General features: G+C 39.4%; 1 protein-coding gene across 1 annotated transcript in view; it reads right to left on the reverse strand.

Moving 5' to 3' along the window:
* Positions 1 to 22,318, reverse strand: part of puf (ubiquitinyl hydrolase 1 puf) — a 1,022,896-nt gene that overhangs the window by 319,987 nt on the left and 680,591 nt on the right. The window contains exon 59 of the mRNA XM_090376705.1: positions 7,699 to 7,740. Within this exon, the coding sequence (XP_090232831.1) occupies positions 7,699 to 7,740 (42 nt within the window). The remainder of the gene's footprint in view (positions 1 to 7,698; positions 7,741 to 22,318) is intronic.

Here is a 22,318-nt window from a genome sequence, read left to right on the forward strand (position 1 = left end):
TAAATAATAGTTTGTTTGTTGTTGGGTTTTATTGGCATATTAGCAACTAAGGCTATAATGTGCCAAAACCTGGTCATTAAAAAATAAAATTCTTTTTTTTTTTTTTTTTTTTTTTCAGTGGCCTAAAGAATTAGGCCACCAAGTCAAAGTATAAAAAAACAAGTATAAACGGTAAAAGACAAATATCAGTAAACAAGTAACAATAACAAAGTAGATATTTTAAATATGAGTAAAATGGTTTACTGATTTCAAAAAGCTAAAAATAGCAGACACATGGTCATTGTCAGATAAAATCTGACTGAGTGTATAAGGCTCAGTCAGATGATTAAAAGCAGTAAAACGGATATTACTAAAATCTGGACAATCAATTAAAATGTGTCTAATTGATAAAATCGTGCCACAAGACTCACACATAGGAGGGTCATCAGTCCTCAGCAAAAAAGAATGTGTCAAATGACTATGTCCTATGCGGGTCTGGGCAAGAACAACTTCCTCCTTACGATTCCTGCGCAGACTAGACTGCCACGGTTCAATTACAGGCTTTATATGATATAATTTACTCGCAGTCTGTCTATTCCACGAATCCTGCCATTGGGAGTGTACTTTCTCGTGTATTATTTGCCTGTAGTCTGTATGTAGACTGACGGGCAGCGATTATTACTGGGAATTGCTGATTTGGCTGCGGTGTCAGTCAAATCGTTTCCCATAATCCCAATGTGGCTGGGAATCCAGCAGAAGAGGATATCATATTCACGTTCATAGAGAAAGTGAATCTTCTGCTGAATACTAGACAGAACTGGATGCGAATTATATCTCACAGTTATTAAAGCCAGTAACACGCTGAGAGAGCCAGAATATAAAATGAACCGTTGGTATTGGCATTTACTGATGTGATCCAAGGCTAACTCTATAGCGTGCAGCTCTGAAGTAAATAAGCTGCATTCAGAGGGAATCTGCTCCGATGTAGTGCTGTCTGTAAAGACCGCAGCAGATCCCATGTATGTTTCCGACTTCGAACCGTCTGTGTAAACTGGCGCGGTCAGAATGTTCAGCTCGGTGTGCTTTAATAAAGCTGCAGGTAGACGGATGATGGAGTGTCCGACTTTCCCCCATTTCTAAGGGATAAGTCACATGCCGGGACATGAGCATGCCAGGGTGGAAGGGGTTGCTTTGGTGTTTGGGCAACCTTGTCTACCTTGATATTAAGTTCTTTGAGTAGCCCTTGGAGACGAATACCAAAAGGACGATTGGCAGTCTTACGGGTATTGTACAAATTTTCCCATTGTGGCTCAAAAACGGATGGCCACGTTGGATGGTCTGGCAGGGATTTCAGTTTTAAAGCGTACTTTAAAGACAGGCGCCTCCGTAGCCAGGTGGGAAGGAGCAGCAGTGCGTAGCACACGCATCTTGATTAGACCGGGGTTCGAGCCCGTCACCACCAAATACGGAGGATGCGGAAAGGTCAGGGAATGACCACCGCACCGGAGCAATATGGCCTTAGTTGCTAATGCTCCTAAAAACCAAATAACAACAACAACAACTTTAAAGACGGCTGCTTACGTCGAAGCGATAACGGTGGTTCGTTTGCTTCGACGTATAAACTCTGGACAGGAGATGATCTATATGCTCCAGTAGCAATACGGAGAGCCTGATGATGGACAGGGTCCAGCCATCGAAGGGCACTGTCTCTGGCTGAAGAATATACCTGGGACCCATAATCTAATTTGGATCGCACAAGTGCACGATAAAGCCATAGAAGGGTGCATCGGTCTGCGCCCCATGATGTAGAGGAGAGTGAGCAGAGAATATTAAGGCCTCTTGTGCACTTTGTGCGGAGCTGACGGATATGATCCAGAAAGGTCAGCTTTTTGTCAAATCTGAGTCCCAAGAATTTTGTGTCCGCTGCTACTGGAATAGCATTTTATCCCAGCCTTAATTCAGGTTCAGGATGAAGATTATGCTTACGACAAAAGTGTACGCAAATGGTCTTCTCCGGCGAGAACCTGAATCCATTTGCAAGTACCCAGGAGTTGAGGCGATCAATGGATTTCTGCAGTTGTCTTTCAATAACCCTCATGTTGCATGACTGACAAAGTATGCTAAAGTCATCAACATAGAGGGCACTGTTTACAGTTGGAGGAAGTTATTCTGTGATGGAATTTACTTTGATGGCAAAAAGCGTGACACTTAATACTGATCCTTGTGGTACTCCCTCCTCTTGGCTGAAGGGACGAGAGAGTGAGGATCCCACACGAACTTGGAAAGATCGATTGGCTAAAAAGTTTTTAATAAAAATGGGGAGTTGCCCCCTAAGACCAAGGCTATGCAGATCTTTTAAGATGCCAAATCTCCAAGTTGTGTCATATGCTTTCTCCATATCAAAGAACACCGACACCAAGTGTTCGCGTTTTAGGAAAGCATCCCGGATGGATGTTTACAGTCTAATAAGATGGTCCAAAGTGGACCGGTTCCTTCGGAAGCCACACTGAATGTTGGCGAGAAGGTCATTTGATTCTAAGTACCACATTAAACGAGAATTAACCATTCTCTCCAGGATTTTGCACAGACAGCTAGTCAGAGCAATAGGACAATAATTGGTAGTGAATTTTGGATCCTTTCCTGGCTTAGCAAAGGCAAGAACGATTGCCTTGCACCAGGAATCCGGAAACTGCCCTGAAATAAAGATTGTTATATAGAAAGAGCAGATAATCCATAGATTTTGGTGAAAGGTGTTTAATCATTTCATAATGGATGCCATCTGGTCCAACAGCACTTGCTCTGGAAAGAGCGAGGGCTCTTTTCAGTTCCTGCATAGTGAATGTCCCGTTGTAGGGATAGATGTTCTTAGACTTAAAATGAAGTGCTTGTTTTTCCAGTTTATATTTCAGGACCAGGAACTCTGGGGAATACGAAGATGTTGCAGAGATGTTAGAGAATGTTTCCCCAAGAGAATTGGCTATTGCAGTTGGATCTGCAATAGTGCATCCATTATAATCTAGGATTGAAGAAGGGTGGGATGTATATTTTCCCTTCATTTTCCGGATTTTATCCCAGACTACCTTAGAGTTGGTAGACTGGTTAATAGATGATGTAAAACGGATCCACGATTCCTTGACTCTGACGGCGGATATAGCGTGCTTTGGCTCATGCATATTTAAAGGCTATAAGGTTGGTCGTGGTAGGATATCGGCGGAATATCCCCCAAGCTTTGTTTTGAGCCTTTTTTGCTGCTGTGCATTGGGAATTCCACCAAGGTTTGGGAAATGGTGGAAACTGGGTAGATGTTTTTGGAAAAGTATTCACAGCTGCTTGGACGATAATTTCTGTGATGTACATTATTGCATCATTGATTGGCTCATGACTGACCGTACAGAGGTCAAAATTGAAGGCAGTCCAGTCAGCCTGATCAACCTTCCACCGTGGTAACCTGAAGGGAAGACACAGTGGGAGCCATGGGCTCCCACTGTGTAACAAGGTTATCACAGAGAAGTGATCACTTCCGTATGGATTCTCCTCCACTTCCCAAGTGAGTGAGGGGAGTAGAGAAGGAGAGCAGATAGAAAGATCAATGGCAGAAAAGGTACGGGTAGGCATGTGGAAGAAGGTATTTGTTCCAATGTTCAGAAGGGAAAGGTCATTGTCATTTAACATACTCTCTATGACTCGTCCCCTTCCGTTGATGTTAGCACTACCCCACAGGGTGTTATGTCCATTAAAATCCCCGAGACGTAATAAAGGGGGAGGCAACTGCGTTACCAGATCATCAAGGTCTTCCTGGGAGATGTCAGTCCCAGGTGGCAAATAAATAGAGCAGACCGTTAATAAAAATCCCACTGTAAGGCGAATTGCAACAGCCTCTATGCTGGTTGTAATTAGCAAGGGCTGAACTGGGGTATGATTACCCACAAGGATAGCTACTCCTCCATGAGCAGGACCATCCGCAATTCTATCCTTACGAAAGACTGTGATGTTATACATCATGGGATCATCATTTGCTTTTAGATAAGTCTCCTGCAAGCAAAAGCAAACTGGCTCATGCTTTTGCAGGAGGGCCTTGATGTCATCAGTATTTCGCCGGAATCCACGACAATTCCATTGTAGGAGTTTAGCCATTATTTTGGCTTGGTGGGTCCATCAGGCGGCTTCCGAGATGCTGAGGGCTTTATTTTGTCAGTCTTGGATTTATCTTTTTTGGGGAAGAATGGACGCTGTCCCGTGTCCATTTCTTCTTCCGCAAAGAGTTCCAAGACTGATTCATCCGGTACCTCCTTCTCCTGGACATCCATTGTTTCTGTTATTACTGTTGGCTCTTTACCACTTGGTTTTGGTAGTGGTGGAGCGTTAGGAGGTATGGATATAGGAGTGGCAGCTGACTGCGTTTTTTTAGTGGGCTTTTGTGAACTCAATAAATAGCAGGCAATCGGTGTGAATGACTCTCTTAGTGGTACAGTCATCTCAGTTTGTGTACCGATAGTGCACTTTGCAAAAACCTTCTGAGCATATGAAGGCTTCCCACTATTTATTGGTTGAATGCGTTTTCTAGCCTCTGGGTAGGAGATATTCAGCTCCGTTTTCAATTTTTGGATTGGCATGCTCTGGAGTAGGCAGGATGATCTTGTTGGCAATTTACACGGATCGGTTTAGAAGCTGAACATTCCTTGCTCTCGTGGTCTTTCGCACCACATCGAGCACAGGCAGGGTTACCACAACAAGCCGTTTGTGAGTGGCCGTATTTTTGGCATTTAAAACACCTCAGTGGGTTTGGAATATAGATCCTCACTGGGCAGTTTAAATACCCTGCCTTGGATGGAACTAGGAGGCCGTGGGGTGTTAAATGTTAGGATGAGAACTCGGGTAGGGACGAGATTCCCTTCCTTCCGCATTGATATTCTCTTGACAGCTGTCACTCCTTTGTCTTTTAGTTCAGAGAAGATCTCTTCTTCAGAGACACGAAGAAGATCCCACTCTGAAATGACACCGTGTGAAGAGTTCAAAGTTTTGTGGGGTGTTACATTGATTGGTATTCCCCCTATGGATGTCGCGTTTAATATTCTTTCTGCTTGCTTTGTATTTAAAACTTCGAGTAAAAGATTGCCAGAATGCAGCCGTTTTACTGATTTTGGTGATCCTGCCAACCCTTCTAATCCTTTCTGGATGAAGGGTGACATCTTCCCAATTGACTGCTCTCCGGTAGAATGGAGTATGAGGAAAAGTGGTGTTATAGATGGTGGTTTATCCTCAGTTCTGGCTCTTTTGGCAGAACTGGTGTCATTCTCATCTGATAGGTTAGGTAGGGGCCTTGTTGGGGCCCCAGAAGAAGGATTTAAATTACTCATAAGAGTAAAGAAAAAGTGTCTGATGCCTAAGTACCTCACCCACCACGGAGCCCTACGAGGGGACGCCCACTCGTGAACTAGCAGGTACTGCGTACACGAATGGGACGCCGAGTTCGCTTAGAACACCATACCCACGTTACCAATAAGTCTTTATCCCATCCCAGGACCAAAGGGAGGGAGACTTATTGGAACACAGTTGACCCTAGCAGTAAAATACCACCCGCCGATTGATCCCAGTCGGGCCGGTGCGGGACCACCCGTCTTGTCAAAGCAGGGGCCAAAGCGGTGTATTAAGGCTGGGCCCCTCAACCACCAGGATTCCCCTTTCTGCATTCCATGGGTCGCGGCGCACGGCTGCACAGCAATTTGAAAACTGAGTGTTTTCAGTTTGAAAACACTCAGTTTTCAAACACAGCTGCTAGGCCAGCAGTTTGAAAACTGAGTGCTGTGGCATTGTAGGGTTCCATATATGTTTTTGATAGGTGCCACAAACCTTTTGAAAAAAAAAATATATTTTTGATGGATTCAATAAATTCATATACTTATTTTAATAATCAATAGAGGGAACTATGTACTTTCCCAGAAATTTCCATTCTGGGAAAGTTGTATTAGGGTTTTTAGGGATATCAGTAGCTAAGGCCGTATTGCTTCACATATATCATCTGAAAATTGAGTGTTCTGCGGTTGATTTTCCATTTGCTGGATGAAAAATCCAAGTTTTTGGCAGGAAAAACCTATGCTATCCTCACCTGAGATCTACTAACTGAGCCATGTTGTGCAAAAGGCTCATTAAAATTTCTCATGTCACCGACAGGACTCAAACTCAGGTCTTTTCCACATTGGTAGAATTGTCATCCTCCCCATTGTGCTGCCCATGAGGACCTGGGAAAGTTGCCTGAGTTGAGATACAAACTTCATGGAATTCCCCTGCCTAGCTTTTCTTTTTGGATAACTGGTCATCTGGTTAATTGGCATTCTACCGTAAAAGCAATTCAATAGAAACCTCATAATTCTCTTACTTAATAAACTTTCTTGAAGTCGGTTTTTGTGTCAGTTTTTAAAACAGTGCTCTGTGTTTTTTACACAATAACAAGCATTAATAGGTGTGTTTGTTTATTTAGTAATATTGCTATATAATATTTGACTTTTTTTTTTATGACATTTTGCTTTTCTGTGTTCGTTTTGTTGGATCCAATCACCATGGATATATTTATCATAGGAAAGAAAAAAGAAGCACAGGATTGATTTCTGTTTCCTGATAGAAAGGATGGTAATATTAGATATATAAATTTTCTCTATAAAGAGATTTTAAGAATGGTTTTAAGCGTGTTTGTAAAATTGGTGCCTATATCATCCTGCCCAAGATAGGGCCCTGTGTAAAAGAGCGCATGAATCAGTGTGCATAATTTTAGGGTGCTGTCAGCTAAAAAAGTAGGAGAATCATTGGTCTAAGCTGGAAAAAAAAAAAAAAAAAAAAAAATCATTCAACTTGTTGTCATAGTGTTATAATGGCATGTAATATCAAGGTTAGACTGTAAACATCACAATGTACAGTGATGTTCTTTCCATAAAATTTTTCATCACAAAACAAAACTACTACCTTCTATTTATAGGAAATGTGCAAATATTCATTAATCACAAAACTTTGGAGAAAACTGCTTCCTTGCTGTTTCCTCCCGAACAATCAGAGAGAGAGAAATAAACTGATATTTCTCAAGTAAATAGCCCTGAACTTCATATCTATACCACGGACCCCATGTATAATCTTAAGAGAGATCCATATTTCTGTAAACAAATGAGTTCATCAGTAATGTACAAAATATATCCAGGATACTGAGAGGATCCAGAAATGAGTATATACAAGTTCCACATCCTATGAAAGAAACAGGCATCAGAACATAATGATTCAGACAATAACTAAGATTTCTGGGTGCTGACATTATCCCCTAGGGGTTAAATTGTGCAATAATAGCACCTGTAGTGTATATTCCTAATCCACCATTATTGAAATATAAACAAATCTGAATTTCTAATTTTGCTTTGTAATCATCTTTTATAACAACATTTAACAAATATTACTACTCACCTGTGATAAATTGTATAATAGTTAAATATTTAATTGCACAAAATACTGAATTACAATTTGTCATTATCAGACAATTTCTGTGCTATTGTAAATAAAGGAATCTAATAATAATCAAAAATACTAAAAATAGATGCCAGAATATTAAAAAATAATATTTTTTAACATTATTTTATATTGTAGTAATATTATCTGAGAACAAAGATTAGATAATAATATTTATAATCTAATGAATAATAGTGTTTTCAACCAATTAGAGGAAAGAGGGAAAAAATTTACCTCATGTTGTTTGGTTATAGCTGAAAAGATCATGTTAACAATCTGAAAAACAAAAAAAATAATATAATAAAATATTAATACAATAAAATAAATAATCCTACTTTTCTGAAAATCATGAGTAGGTATATGATGAAGCTATAAACCTCATAATGAAAAACAGGCTATTTTACCCCCCCCCATTGTTTTTTTTTTAACACTTGGATGATTTTAAATCACACTGCCCATCTGGCAGCAGAAATTCACAATAATTAGTGTTAAAAACTTGAGAAATCTCGATACCAAGCAAACAGACAAAATGTAGAATGTGTGTCCTTAATATTTTGATGCAAACACTGTTAACATTTTGAGTGCTAATGGATGTGTTGCATCACATATGAATAACACATTTACAAATACACAAACCTTAATAAAAACAGTTTAGAAATACTGAAAAAAAAATAAAAAATAAAAATAATAATAATTATCTGACTGTAAACAATTTCAGCATTCAGCTTCAAGCACAATCCTTTTTTTTTAAAAAGTATAAGCATAAGGAATTTCAGCCTTTTATAAGAGATATTTATAGAGGGCTCCCACAACCAATAGTTTTTCTCTTCTGGAGAAAGTTTTTTCTTAGAAAATTAAAATGTTCTCACCTTTTGCCACTGTTGGCTTATACATAAAAAAGACAGTAGCATTCGGGGGGGGGGAGAGGGAGGGAGGGAGGGAGAGAGAGAGAGAGAGAGAGAGAGAGAGAGTGCGTGTGCACACGTTTTTCATATGTAAAAATATTTTATCTGTACAAAGGGTGAAGTACAGACCTATAAGCTTGGCTTCTATTCCAGGGAAAATAATGGAATCAGCATATAAAGAAGTAATGTAGGATCATCTTAACAGGAATGCAATTATTCAGCAATCACAGAATGTATTTGTTACAAGATGATTTTGTCTGCATGATTAGCTATGAAGTAGTCACAAAGGAAGAGAATGTAAAAATTAATTTTGACATTATGTATTTAGATTGCACTAAAGCTTCTCATACTACTATTACACATGAATCACTGAGACAAACTAGACTACTGTAGCATTAAGGACAGATTACCTCAAGGATAACGTATACAGAGAGTGGTTATAAACGTTCACTGTTCTTTGGAATAACATCATTCACAGAGTTCCAAAGGGTTTGACACTGGGCCCTTCAGTTTATAATATTCATTAAAGATATTGATGTAGGCATATCAAGTTTAATGTCTAAATTTGTTGATGACACAAATATGGGCAGGGGAGATTAATGACAGTAATCAGGGTATGCTACTTCAACAAGACCTGTATGGGCTGAAAAGTGGCAACTGAAGTTTAATATTGATAAATGAAAGGTGTTGCATTTGAATAGTATTAATCCCAGAATAATATACCATTTTGGCAATACCAAACTCAAGGTAGCTGATAATAATAAAAATCAAACGGCTAATTGACAGCACAACATGAAATTTACTGAGCAGGGTAATTGTGTCCATAATATACAGGAACTTTGCTAATAAGGGCAAAGAAGTGATTATCCTGTTGTACGAGGCAATGGCTAGGTCACATTTTGAATACTGCATACTCATTTGGAAATCCAATTTTATGAAGCACATAGATCTGTTGGAAAGGGTGCAGAGAAGAAAAATAAGATTAGTCTGGGAACAAAAGAGTATTCTTGCCAAGAAAGACTTGGGTTCTGTAAATTGCAGTGTCTGGAAACTAGGTATCTGCAGGGAGGCCTAGCTGAAGCATTTAAATGGATTGAGTAAAAAAAATGCTGATGACTACCTTGCTTCCTTGGATGCATTTACATAAGGGGATATGAATTTAAACTGAAAAAAAAAAAAAAAAAAAAAAAAAACAGGATAGCTACAAGATAGATGTGTGAAAATTTGCCATTAACCAGAGTAATGGAGTGTGAGAATAAACTCCATCTAGTGTTATTGAAGTGGGTATGTTGAATAAATTTAAAGGATTGGACAATTATAAAATATGGACAAACATGGGTTATATATAATATATATACAAATGAGCCAAAACAGCTCATACCTTGCGAGGCATGGATGTTTTTTTTTTTGGTAGTTGTTGGCACATCGGCTTCTGTGTCCATAATGCACCTCCCCAAGGTTTTTGCAGTACTTTGATCCGAGCCCGAGGCGGGATTCAAACCTGCGACTTTTGGGTTGCCAGGCAGGCACTTTACCCACCCAGCTAGCCCGGTATGGATGCAACAAGATTTATAAATGTGTCTTGTGGCATCTGGTATCAACACATAACCAGCAGATCCTTTAACTCCAGTAAGGTCCGTGGTTGAGACGCCACAGATCGGAGTTGCTGTTCCAACACAAACAACAGATGCTCGATGGGACTGATGTCTGGGGAATTTTCCTCATGTTCCGCGAACCAGTCTCGAACAATATGGGTGGTGTGGCATGGTGCATTATCCTGCTGAAAGACAGCACTGCCAGAGGGGAAGACCATTGCCACGAAAGGGTGTACCTGGTCAGCAATGATGTTTAGGTAGGTGGTAGACGTCGGAGTGCCTGGCACATGGATGACTGGACCCAGGGTATCCCAGTAGAACATCGCCCAAAGCAAGACACTGCTGCCACCGGCTTGTTTTCGTTCCACAGTGCATCTAGGCACCACCTGGATGTACTGTGGGACGAAATGTAAGTGAACAAAAATATCAATTAGTAGTATGTACCTTACAGTATTAATTTAGCTATATATATAAGCGTAAATTTATTTTTATTTTGTTAACCCAGGGGTTTTCAACAGCGGTGCCAAGGCACCTTAGGGTGTTGCAATGACATTCTAGGAGTGCCATGTAATTTGGATTCAAGTTACTAAAAACTTATTTTTTTTAAAAATTTATATATTTATTTCATTATAAAAAGGTCTATGGTATCCATTGTATGGTATCTTTTTAATTTTGTCGTGATCTGTAATTAATGTCTATTTAGTACCTCTATATAAAGAATAAAATTATTATATAAGTATATATAATTTGAATTATGAATTGTAATTTTGTTCATAGTAATATTATTATAATAGTATATTTTATATTACTTTATATTATTAATATATTATATATATAATAGTAGGGGCTTAGAGTGAACAGGTATTCTGTGTGTTATCAGACACAGTCTAAAACACCAACGGATCCAATATCTTTCTATTACAGAAGATTTAGGAGAAGTCTGGTTGGCATGCCTCCCTAAAATCCACTCATGCACATCTTCTCAATGGTAAGCCCTGTTACGTCACTTAGGTGGCAACGAATGTCTAGAGTGGTTCTCTTCAAGACGCCTAGTCACCGTGAAGAGGAAAAGACCAAACCCTCCAGCATATAGCAGCACGACAAAACAAATGGCCCTCAGTCCCCAGTGGATTTCACTCCCCCGCTTACGGCAGCGAGAGGATCTGAGTGGAAGCAGAGGGTGCTAAGAATCTTTGGGTACGACCAGGCTGACATGCACGGAAACTGAGCGTGGCTTGTTACAACGTAAGATCGCTCATCGGTGAAGACAGGATATTAGAGCTGGACAAGGAATTAGAAAATGAGAATTGGCATATCATCAGTTTGGCTGAAACAAGAAAAAGAAATTAATCACTTATAAGTTTATCAATGGAAATCTGCTGTACACCAAGGAAAGATTGAAAGAAGTGAAGGTGGAGTTGGGTTTCTGGTCCATAAAGATTTAAAAAACAACATTTTGGAATTCAAAAGTACGTCACCAATGATGTCAAGACTAATACTCAAGATTTCTAAGAGGTACAAGCTAAAGGTTATAATGATTTATGCACCAACATCGAGCCATGTTGATGAAGAGGTTCTAGAAATGTACATCGAAATTGAGAGTCTTCTAGATGAGCAGAAAATCCAGTACACTATTATTATGGGGGACTTCAATGCTAAGGTTGGAAAAAGACAAAACATCGCAGAAAGCATTAGCATTAGTGGAGGCATTTGATGCAAGAAAGCAAGCTTAGGCAGCATCAGCCAAAAAAATAAAATAAAATAAATAAATAAATAAATAAAAAATAACCACTTCCACTTCACCCCTCTGTTCGTTCGAAATACCTGTCCAGCTGAGCCTTAAACTTATTTAGGCTATCAACTTCCACGACAAGGGATGGAAGTCTGTTCCACCAACCAACCACCCGCTGGCTAAAGGCAAATTTCCTCACATCTATCATACACCTGTCCCTCAATTTGAATTTATGCCATCTCAGGTGATTATTCTGAGCAAGAGGAAGAATCTCATCAGCATTGAGCATGATCAAACCACTCAAGGCTTTATACACCTCTATCAGATCACCTCGCTGGTGCCTAGCTTCCAGACACTGTAATTTGCAAAACTTAAGCCTTTCTTCGTAAGAGCACTCCTTTGTTCCATTCACTAATCTTGTTGCCCTTCTCTGTACTCGTTCCAGCAGCTCTACATCCTTCTTGAAATGAGGCCTCCAGGCCTGTATACAGTACTCTAGGTGTGGCCTGACCATTGCCTTATACAAGGGAATAATCACCTCCTTATCCCTGCTAGAAAAATTCCTATATATCATCGACAATACACCATGAGCTACTCTTGCAGCACGTCTGCACTGCTCAGAAAACTTCATATCTGCCTGCACAACCACCCCCAGGTCCCTTTCATTCTCTACCACTGTCACTCTAGTACCACAGAGTTGATACGTTGCTCTGGGGTTGCTGTTTCCCATGTGTAGTATTTTACATTTGTCAATGTTAAACTTCATTTACCACCTGTCAGCCCATCTGCTCAACCTTTTCAGATCCTGTTGCAGTAGCATAGTGTCAGTAGTGTCCTTGACAACCCTGCCAACCTTTGTATCATCTGAAAACTAGGACATTAATCTTGATATACCATCATCAATATCATTTATAAATACAGAAAACAATAATGGACCTAATACTGAACCCTGAGGGACTCCACTAATAACATTAGTCCACGATGAGTAGTGTCCATTGATTACCACTCTCTGTCTTCTCCCCCTCAACCACCCCTTTATCCATAGCAGGAATTTGCCTCCAATGCCACACTGCTCCAATTTGTGCAGCAGTCTTCCATGTGCAGAAGTATCAAAAGTCTTTCTAAGATCCAAATATATAATATCAAAGTTATTCCCTGCATCCAGTTCTTTTGTGAAAGTATCCAATCAAATTGGTCAGGCAAGACTTCCCCTTAACAAAACCATGCTGTGTCTGAGCTATAACTGAAGTCTTGTCTAGATGATCCTGCAGTGCTTCTTTAACCAGTGCCTACATTAATTTTCCTGGAACAGAAGTTAAACTAACAGGTCTATAATTACTTGTGTCGCCCTTTGATCCTCCTTTGGGAATTGGGGTCACATTTGCACATCTCCAGTCCATGGATACTTCCCCTGAGTCCAAGGAAGTTCTCATAATTATTGCTAAGGGTTTGCTTACTTCCTTTGTTGCCTCCTTTAATAAAACTGGATAGATCCCATCCACCCCAGGTACCTTCCTTGTATTTATCTTCAACAATTTCTCCTCCCCTTATTACTCTCAGTTATTACAAGATTCTCTAGCTTACTGCCAGAGTTGAATACACCTCTGGCATTCCCCTCTCTGAATAACTCCTCATGTGTGAATGTCGATGCAAAATATTCATTTAGTTTGTTAGCTACCTGAGCAGGATCATCAACAGCTGACCCATCGATATCTAGTGGACCAATCTGATTCATCCCCTTCCTTCTAGAGTTTACATAAGTAAAGAACTCTTTGTTGTTTTTCTTTGCATCCCTTGCCAAAGATTTCTCGTAATCTGCCTTCGCCTGCCTAACCTGCTTTGTAATTTGGTTACAGATCAACTTGTATCTATCATAGGCTTCTGTCATGTGTTAATTAGTAAGTATCCCATGCATTTTTCTCCTCTGCCATATGCCTCACTAGTTCATCTGACATCCACTCAGGCCTAAACCTTGAACAATATTTCTTAGTTGGTATATAAAGCCTAGTAGCTTCCAAGATAAGTTCTTTGAATGCTTCCCATTTTGAATTTGCTGTTGGTAACATCATCAGTTGGTCTCACTGTATAGAATTTAAATACTGTTTCAGTCCATCGTAGTTGCCTTTACGAAAGCAATAACCCTTCCCTTTACCCATAATGGTAGTTACCTCTTTGAGTAAATCCCACTTCAGCACACTGTGATCACTGCCACCTAGTGGTTCATTTACCTGCAGATTCTTAATGCATGAAGAATCACTACTGATAATCAAATCAAGAGTATTACTCCCTCTAGATGCCTCACAAACATGCTGATGTAGAAAACAATCATCCAATAAATCCACAAAAGCCTTGCTAGTGTGCGAGTGACCAACCCACAAATTCCAGTCAATATCTGGGAAATTAAAATCCCCCATTATAAGACTCTCTGATTTACTGGCCCACTCTATTTCCCTGTACAATATCTTATTATACTCATCAGAGTCATTAGGCCTATAGCACACCCCTACTCTCAATTTTGATTTCCCTATGCTTATGTCACACCAAACTGACTCGACACTGCCCTGTCCATCAATGTCGACTGGCTTCACTTCCTTGGACTTTATGTGTTTCTTAACTAATAGCATAATCCCTCCTCCCCTCCTGTCCTGTCTATCCTTTCTATACACATTGTATTCCCCAAATTCCAGTTCCGCATTCCTTATATCTGTGTGACACCACGTCTCTGATATCCCAATAATATCTGCCTTTGATGTGTTGAGCAATACCTCACATTCATCAAATTTATTTACCAAACTCCTAGCATTGGTGTACATGCAAGTATACATGCACCTGCTCTTCCTCTTAGCCACCCTAACACAACCCATGTGTTTACTTGTACCCCAATGATTCCCAGCAGTCTCTGAAATATCCTGCATCTTGTTTTTCAGGCTTCTGCTTATTTCAATAGAAGCAGTGCAAGAATCACTTCCACCTCTGCCAGTGGCTACTGTTAATCTATTAGTCCTTGTATCCCCTCGAACTAGCAGTTTTCCGACCCACCTAACTCTGCCTCGACAGCATCAGCAAACACTCTTGCACCCTTTCTATTTAAGTGTATTCCATCCCTGTAGAAGCAGTCTCTCCTGTTAACAAGTACAGACCAGGCTGAAAAAAATTCTACCCCTTGAGCCTTGCACAGTCTTTCCAGGGCCGAATTAACCGACAGGGCTCTCATCATATACTCCCTCCTATCGTATCTGGGCAGAATTACAGACACTTTCAAATTCAACCCTCCAAATTCACGGCTTTTTTTCAACAGTGACCTGTACTTGTTAAGTAATTCGGCCAGTCTCCTACTCTTAATATCATTGGTGCCAATGTGTACAACTATATCACCCTTTGTGCTCTTGAAAGGGGGAACTATAGGAAATTTTGCAATTGGTGAAAGACTTGTGGAATTTGCAGAATCCCAAGAATTGTCAGTATGAACACTTTTTTCAAGAAAAGGGTGAACAGAAAGAGGACATGGAAGAGTCCAAGTGGATTAACAACTAATGAAATCGACTTCACCCTCACTATCAGAAGATATATCTTGAATACCAACCTGAATAAGGTAAATGTTCGAAGTGATCACAGAATGGTAAGATGTCCACATGATACAGATGTAGGAAATGAAAAAACTGACTCGAGTAAATAATACAAAGATCTTTGAGATAACAGGAGAGGAGAAAAAGCAGTATGTACTGGAACTTAAGAACAAGTTTGAGCTTCTGCAGACTGCTCAGGACCAATACATCAACGAGGAATATTACAACTCTCTGAAAGTGATAAAGCCAAAGAAACCTATAGGGAAAAAGAATTCCAAAGAAGAAAAAATTAGTCAAGAAACACTTGTCATGATGAACCGAAGCAACAAATGAAGAGCAAGATAAACAATGACAAGGAGAAAACTGAGTATACTGAGTTATGCAAAGCCATTAGAAAGGGACTCAGAGAGGACATAAGAAGATTTAACTCAAGAAAAGTAGAAGAAGCATTAAGAGAAAACAGAGGACTTAAATCAGCAGCCATGAGCAGTAATACAGAAAGACAAATGATATTGAAACTGAAGAATAGCAATGTTTACTTATAAACAGCAGAGAAGTCATAATTCAAATAGCAGAAGACTACTATAGAGAATTATACAAGGAGCGAGGGAATGATGCCAGCAGTCGGAAAGATGGAACACAAATTAGCAACACATATGACATACCTAATATTCTACCTGGTGAGACAGAACATGCATTGAAGAAAATTAAGAATCAGAAATCTCAGGGGAAGATTAAGTTACCATACAGTTGTTAAAATTGGGAGGAAGAGACATAACACAAAAACTGGCAAGGCTCTCCACAAAGTATATTAGAAAAGGTGTGACACCCAAGCAGTGGAATAATGCAATAATAGTTTTGCAGCATAAGAAAGGAGATAAATCAGAAATTGGAAATTATAGACCAATTAGCTTGTTATCCCACATCTACAAGTTGTTCACAAGGGTCATTACTAAAAGATTAGAAAGAATACTTGATGAGAATCAACCGAAAGAGCAAGCTGACTTTAGGACAGGATTCTCAACTATGGATCACCTTCATGTAATATCATAGCTAAGGGAGAAAGCAAATGAATATAAAACACCATTATGCCTGGCATTTGTGGATTATGAAAAGGCATTTGACTCCGTACAGCATAAGGCAATGTTTTGGGCACTGGAAAGACAAGGCATAGATACTACATATATTATGATTTTGAAGAAAATATATGAGAATGCTACCACCTTTATTAGGGTAGACAAAGACAACAGGAAATTTAAAATCAAGAAAGGAGTTCGACAAGGAGACATAATATCTTCGAAGCTGTTTACTGCTGCCCTTGAGGAAGCTTTCAGAAGATTAGACTGGTCGCAGAAAGGAGTCAATGTGAATGGAGAGCACCTAAACCATTTATGATTTCCAGATGCTGTGGTCATAAGCCATGATCCCAAAGAATTATAGGAAAATCTTAATCAGTTATGCACAGTTAGTAAGGATTTTGGACTAAAGTAATGGACTAAAGTAATTGGACTAAAGTAACTAAAGTAGGAAAAAACAAAAGTAATTGAAAAGGTGGCGTCATATACTTATCTGGGACAAGTTATTAGCTGTAATAATGATAAATGGCTGGAAGTCAAGAGAAGAATAAATTTTGGATGGATAGCATTCAGGAAATATAGTCACATACTGAAGAGCAATATCCCAGTTTGCTTGAAACGTAAAATAATGAACCAATGTATACTCCCCACCATGACTTATCAAAGTGAAACTTGTGAACTTACCAAAAGAATGGAAGAGAAGCTGAGAACTACACAGTGAAGAATGGAATGAATTATATTGGGAATAAGACTTTAGATAAGAAGAGAAACACATGAATTAGGCAGCAAACTCAAGTAAAGGTCATTCTTATTAAAACTAAAGAAGTAAAATGGTCCAGGGCAGAACACAGCTCGAAGACATAATGACAGATGGACTAAGAAAATAATAGAATGATACCCAAGAGGAGTTAGAAGAAAACCTGGAAGACAACAGCGGAGATGGATAGATGAAATTCATGAGTTTGTGGGTAGTAAATGGATGGCCATTGCACAAAACAGAAGAAACTGGAAAGTTGCTGGAGAGGCTTTCATCCTGCAGTGGATTGAAAATGGCTGACGATATATAATAGTAATAGTATGAAAAGATATATTAGATAAAGTATGCATAGATAGAAGTAAAATTTACATATAGTGCCAGTGACTAGAAGGGTATGCATAGTAGAAAAAGAAGTATAGTAGATATGTAAAAGGTGAAAGAATGTTAATATCCTAAAAGTTATGATGAAATAAGAAAATTAGGGGCAGAATTACAAAGCCAATAGGAGGTGAGTGAACAGTAAAGTAAAATTAATAATAAGGTAAAATACAATACAAATAAAATAAATGGCAGAGATGTCATCAGATATGGGGGGGGGGGGATATTTAGAGTCGAATACAGGTAAGGCAAATATGCAGAATCTGATGTCAGTTAAAGTAAATATTGATACCCGTTCAGGTATTTCATCAGGGGACTACATCCAAGCAAATGACTCCATCTATTGCTATTTTCATCTTTATTTACTTCCCTTTCCTATCCTCGATTTAATAACTCACCTTATACCATGTGCTTGTTTCAAATTATCTAATTTCCACTAAATTCCTACACCAAACTCTACATATTTTTATTAAGAACACCTTTTACCATCCTGAAAACACTTAACTATTTTTTATTCAAACTTGATCCTAATTTTTACCTTAATAATTGACACTGCATTGGGACTACCTTGTCCATACTGTATAAGAGTGTGCTAATTTCATTTTTTTGCTTTTTGGCCTTTCACCTTTCTTCTACTAATATGGACAAGTATAGAAACACAGTTCCTGATAGCATTAGTATTAGTAGAGGCATACAATGCAAGAAAGCAAGCTTATGTAGCATCAGCCAAAAAAAAACATTCCCATTTCACTCCTCCTTTCATTTAAAATACCTGTCCAGCTCAGCCTTAAATTTATTTAGGCTAACAACTCCCACAAAAAAAAAAAAAAAAAAATGGAAGTCTGTTCCACCAATCAACTACCTGCTGGCTAAAGGCAAACTTCCGCAGATCTATCCTACAACTGCCTTCCCTCAATTTGAATTTATGCCCTCTCAGGTGATTATTCTGAGCAAGAGGAAGAATCCCATCAACATTGAGCATGCTCAAACCATTAAAGGCTTTATACACCTCAATCAGATCACCTCACAGGTGCTCAGTCTCCAGACACTGTAATCTGCAAAACTTAAGCCTTTCTTCGTAAGAGCAACCCTTCGTTCCAATCACTAATCTTACTGCCCTTCTCTGCACTCACTCCAACAGCTCTACATATTTCTTAAAATTAGGCTGCCAGACCTATACAGTACTCAGGGTGTGGTCTGATCATTGCCTTATACACGAATGCAATGCCATTGCATTGCATTCGTGTATTAAGAATTTGCAGATAAAGGAACCACTAGGTGGCAGTGAACAGTGTATTGATGTGGAATTTACTTAAAGATATAATTACCATCATGGATAAAGGAAAGGGTTTTTGCTTCCATAAAGATGAGTACGGTGGTCTCAGACAGTTTTTAAATTCTGTACAGTGGGATCAACTGACAATGTTATCAACAGTAAATTCTAAGTGGGAAGCATTCAAGGAATTAATCGTTGATGCTACTAAAAGTTTCATACCTATTAAGAAATATTGTTCAAGGTTTAGGACTAAATGGTTATCGAATGAATTAATGAGACTCGTGACAGAGAAGAAAAATGCATGGGATGCATATAAATTATCAAGCGGCTCAGAAGAACATGGCAGATATAAGCTAGTCTGTAATCAGGTCACAAAGGAGGTTAGGCAGGCAAAGGCAGATTACGAGAAATCTTTGGCAAAAGATGCTAAATAAAGCAGCAAGGATTTCTTTACTTATATAAACTCTAAAAGGAAGGGTATGAATCTGATTGGTCTACTTGACATCGATGGTTCGACTATTGATGATCCTGCTCAGATAGCAAGCAAACTGAATGAGTATTTTGCATCTACATTCACACATGAGGAGTTATTAAGGTTTGAAAATGGCAGAAGGTTATCAAATTGAAGCAGGGTGCTTAATGATTTTGTAACAACTAAGAGCAAAGTGGGGGAGAAATTTTTGAAGTTAAACATAAGAAATGTACCTGGGGTGGATGGGATCTATCCAGTTATATTAAAGGAGGCATCAAAGGAAGTAAGCAAACCCTTAGCCATAATTATGAGAGCATCCTTGGACTCGGGGGGGGGGGGGGTCCCCATAGAGTGGAGATGTGCAAATGTATCCCCAATTCACAAAGGGTGACACGAGTAATTACAGACCAGTTAGTTTAACTTCTGTTCCTGGTAAAATAATGGAGTCACTGGTTAAAGATGCATTGTGGAATCATCTAGAAAAGACTGCAGCAATAATTCAGACACAGCATGGTTTGTTTGTTATTTGGTTTTTAGGAGCATTAGCAACTAAGGCCATATTGCTCCAGGGATATGCGGTGGACATTCCCTGACCTTTCCGCATCCTCCGTATTTGGTGGTCACGGGATTGAACCCCGGTCTAATCAAGAAGCGTGTGCTACGCACTGCTGCTCCTGCTCACCTGGCTACAGAGGAGGCGACAGCATGGGTTTGTTAAGGGAAAGTCTTGTCTGACAAATTTGATAGGATATTATGTATTATGATGTGGTTACAAAGGAACTGGATGCAAAAAATAATTTTATATCATATATTTGGATTTCAGGAAAGCTTTTGACACTGTTGCATGGAAGACTATTGTACAAATTGGAGCAGAATGGTATTAAGGGTAAGTTGCTACAGTGGATAAAAGGATGGTTGAGTGGGAGAAGACAGAGTGGTAATTAATGGGTGCTGCTCTTCATGGACTAATGTTATTAGTGGAGTCCCACAGGGTTTGGTGTTCGGTGCTCTGTAGTTTTGTATATTTATCAATGATATTGCTGAAGGTATATCAGGCTTAGTGTCGAAGTTTGCAGATGATACAAAGGTTGGCAGGGTTGTTAATGACAGTAATGGCAGTGTGCTACTGCAACAGGATCTAGATAATTTGGGCAGATGGGCTAAGAAGTGGCAACTGAAGTTTAACCTCGACAAATGCAAAGTACTGCATATGCGTAGAAGTAACCCCAGAGAAACTTACCAACTGTGTGGTACTACACTTAAGGTGGTAGAAAATGAAAAAGACCTGGGAGTAATTGTGCAGTCAGATATGAAGCAATGCAGACAGGTTGCCAGGGCAGGTCATGGGGTTTTGTCAATGATATATAGGAATTTTGCTAGCAGGGAAAAGGAGGTGATTGTCCCTCTGTATAAGGCAATGGTCAGGCCATGCCTTCAGTACAGGTCTGGCGGCCTCAATTTAGGAAGGATGTAGATTTGCTTGAGCGTGTACAGAGAAGGGCAACAAGATTGGTGAGGGGAATGAAGGGATCCTCTTACCAAGAGAGGCTTACGTTCTGCAAATTGCAGTGGCTGGAGAATAGGCACCTGCACGGTGATCTGATTGAGGTGTATAAGGCCTTGAATGGATTGAGAACGCTGAATTCTGATGGGCTCCTTCCACTTGTTCAGATTACGAACCTAAGGGGGCATCAATTCAAATTAAGAAAAGACAGATGTAGAATTGATGTGCAGAAATTTGCCTTTAGTCAGTGGGTGGTTAATTGCTGGAACAAACTTCCATGTCGTTCCATGTTTTTGGAAGTTGATAGGTTAAATAAATTTAAGGAGGAACTGTACAGGCATTTGAAGGGAATGGTGTGTTTTTTTTTTTTTTTTTTGGCTGATGCTGCATAAGCTCACACACTTGCTTTCTTGCATCGCATGCCACTACTACTACTACTTATACAAGTGGATAATCAGCTCCTTATCCCTTCTAGAAAATTTCCTGTATATCATTGACAAGATACCATGAGCTACTCTTTCAGACCATCTCCTCTGCTTAGAAAATTTCATATCTGCCTGCACAATTACCCCAGGTCCTTTTCATTCTCCACCACTGTCAGTGTAGTACCACAGGGTTGATATGTTACTCTGGGATTACTGCTACCCATATGTAGTACTTAAAATTTGTAAATGTTAAACTTCATTTGCCACCTCTCAGCCCATCTGCTAAACTTTTCTCGATCCTGTTACAGCAGCGTACTGTCATTTGTGTCCTTAACAACCCTGCCAACCTTCGTATCGTCTGCAGACTTGGACATTAAGCAAATATACCATCATCAATATCATTTATAAATACAGAAAACAACAATGGACCCAACACTGAACCCTGAGGGACTCCACTAATAATATTAGTCCACGAAGAACAGTGTCCATTGATTACAACTTTCGTCTTTTCCAACTCAACCATCCCTCTATCCATAGCAACAATTTGCCCCCAAAGTCACACTGCTCCAATTTGTGCAGCTGTCTTTCCTGCGCAACAGTATCAAAACCCTTTCTAAGATCCAAATATATGACATCAAAGTTATTCCCCTGCATCCAGTTCCTTTGTGACCACATCATAGTATCCAATCAAATTGGTCAGGCAAGACCTTCCCTTAACAAAACCATGCTGTCTCCGAGCTATAACTGAAGTATTGTCCAGATGATCCTGCAGTGCTTCTTTTACCAGTGCCTCCATTAATTTCGCTGGAACAGAAGTTAAACTGACAGGTCTATAATTACTTGTGTTGCCCTTTGATTCTCCTTTGTGAATTGGGGTCACATTTGCACATCTCCATTCCATGGGTACCTCCGCTGAGTTCAAGGAAGCTCTCATAATTATGGCTAAGGATTTTCTTACTTCCTTTGCTACCTTCTTTAATATAACTGGATAGTTCCCATCCACCCCTGGTGCCTTTTTTATGTTTGTCTTCAACAATTTCTCCTCCACTTTACTCTCAGTTATTACAAAATCATCTAGCTCACTGCCAGAGCTTAATTCACCTCTGGCATCCCCCTCCCCTGAATAACTCCCCATGTGTGAATGTAGATGCAAAATACTCATTTAGTT

This window comes from Mastigoproctus giganteus, chromosome 6 (genome assembly GCF_048544385.1).
Source record: "Mastigoproctus giganteus isolate SK-2022 chromosome 6, ASM4854438v1, whole genome shotgun sequence".
Lineage (NCBI taxonomy): Eukaryota > Metazoa > Arthropoda > Arachnida > Uropygi > Thelyphonidae > Mastigoproctus > Mastigoproctus giganteus.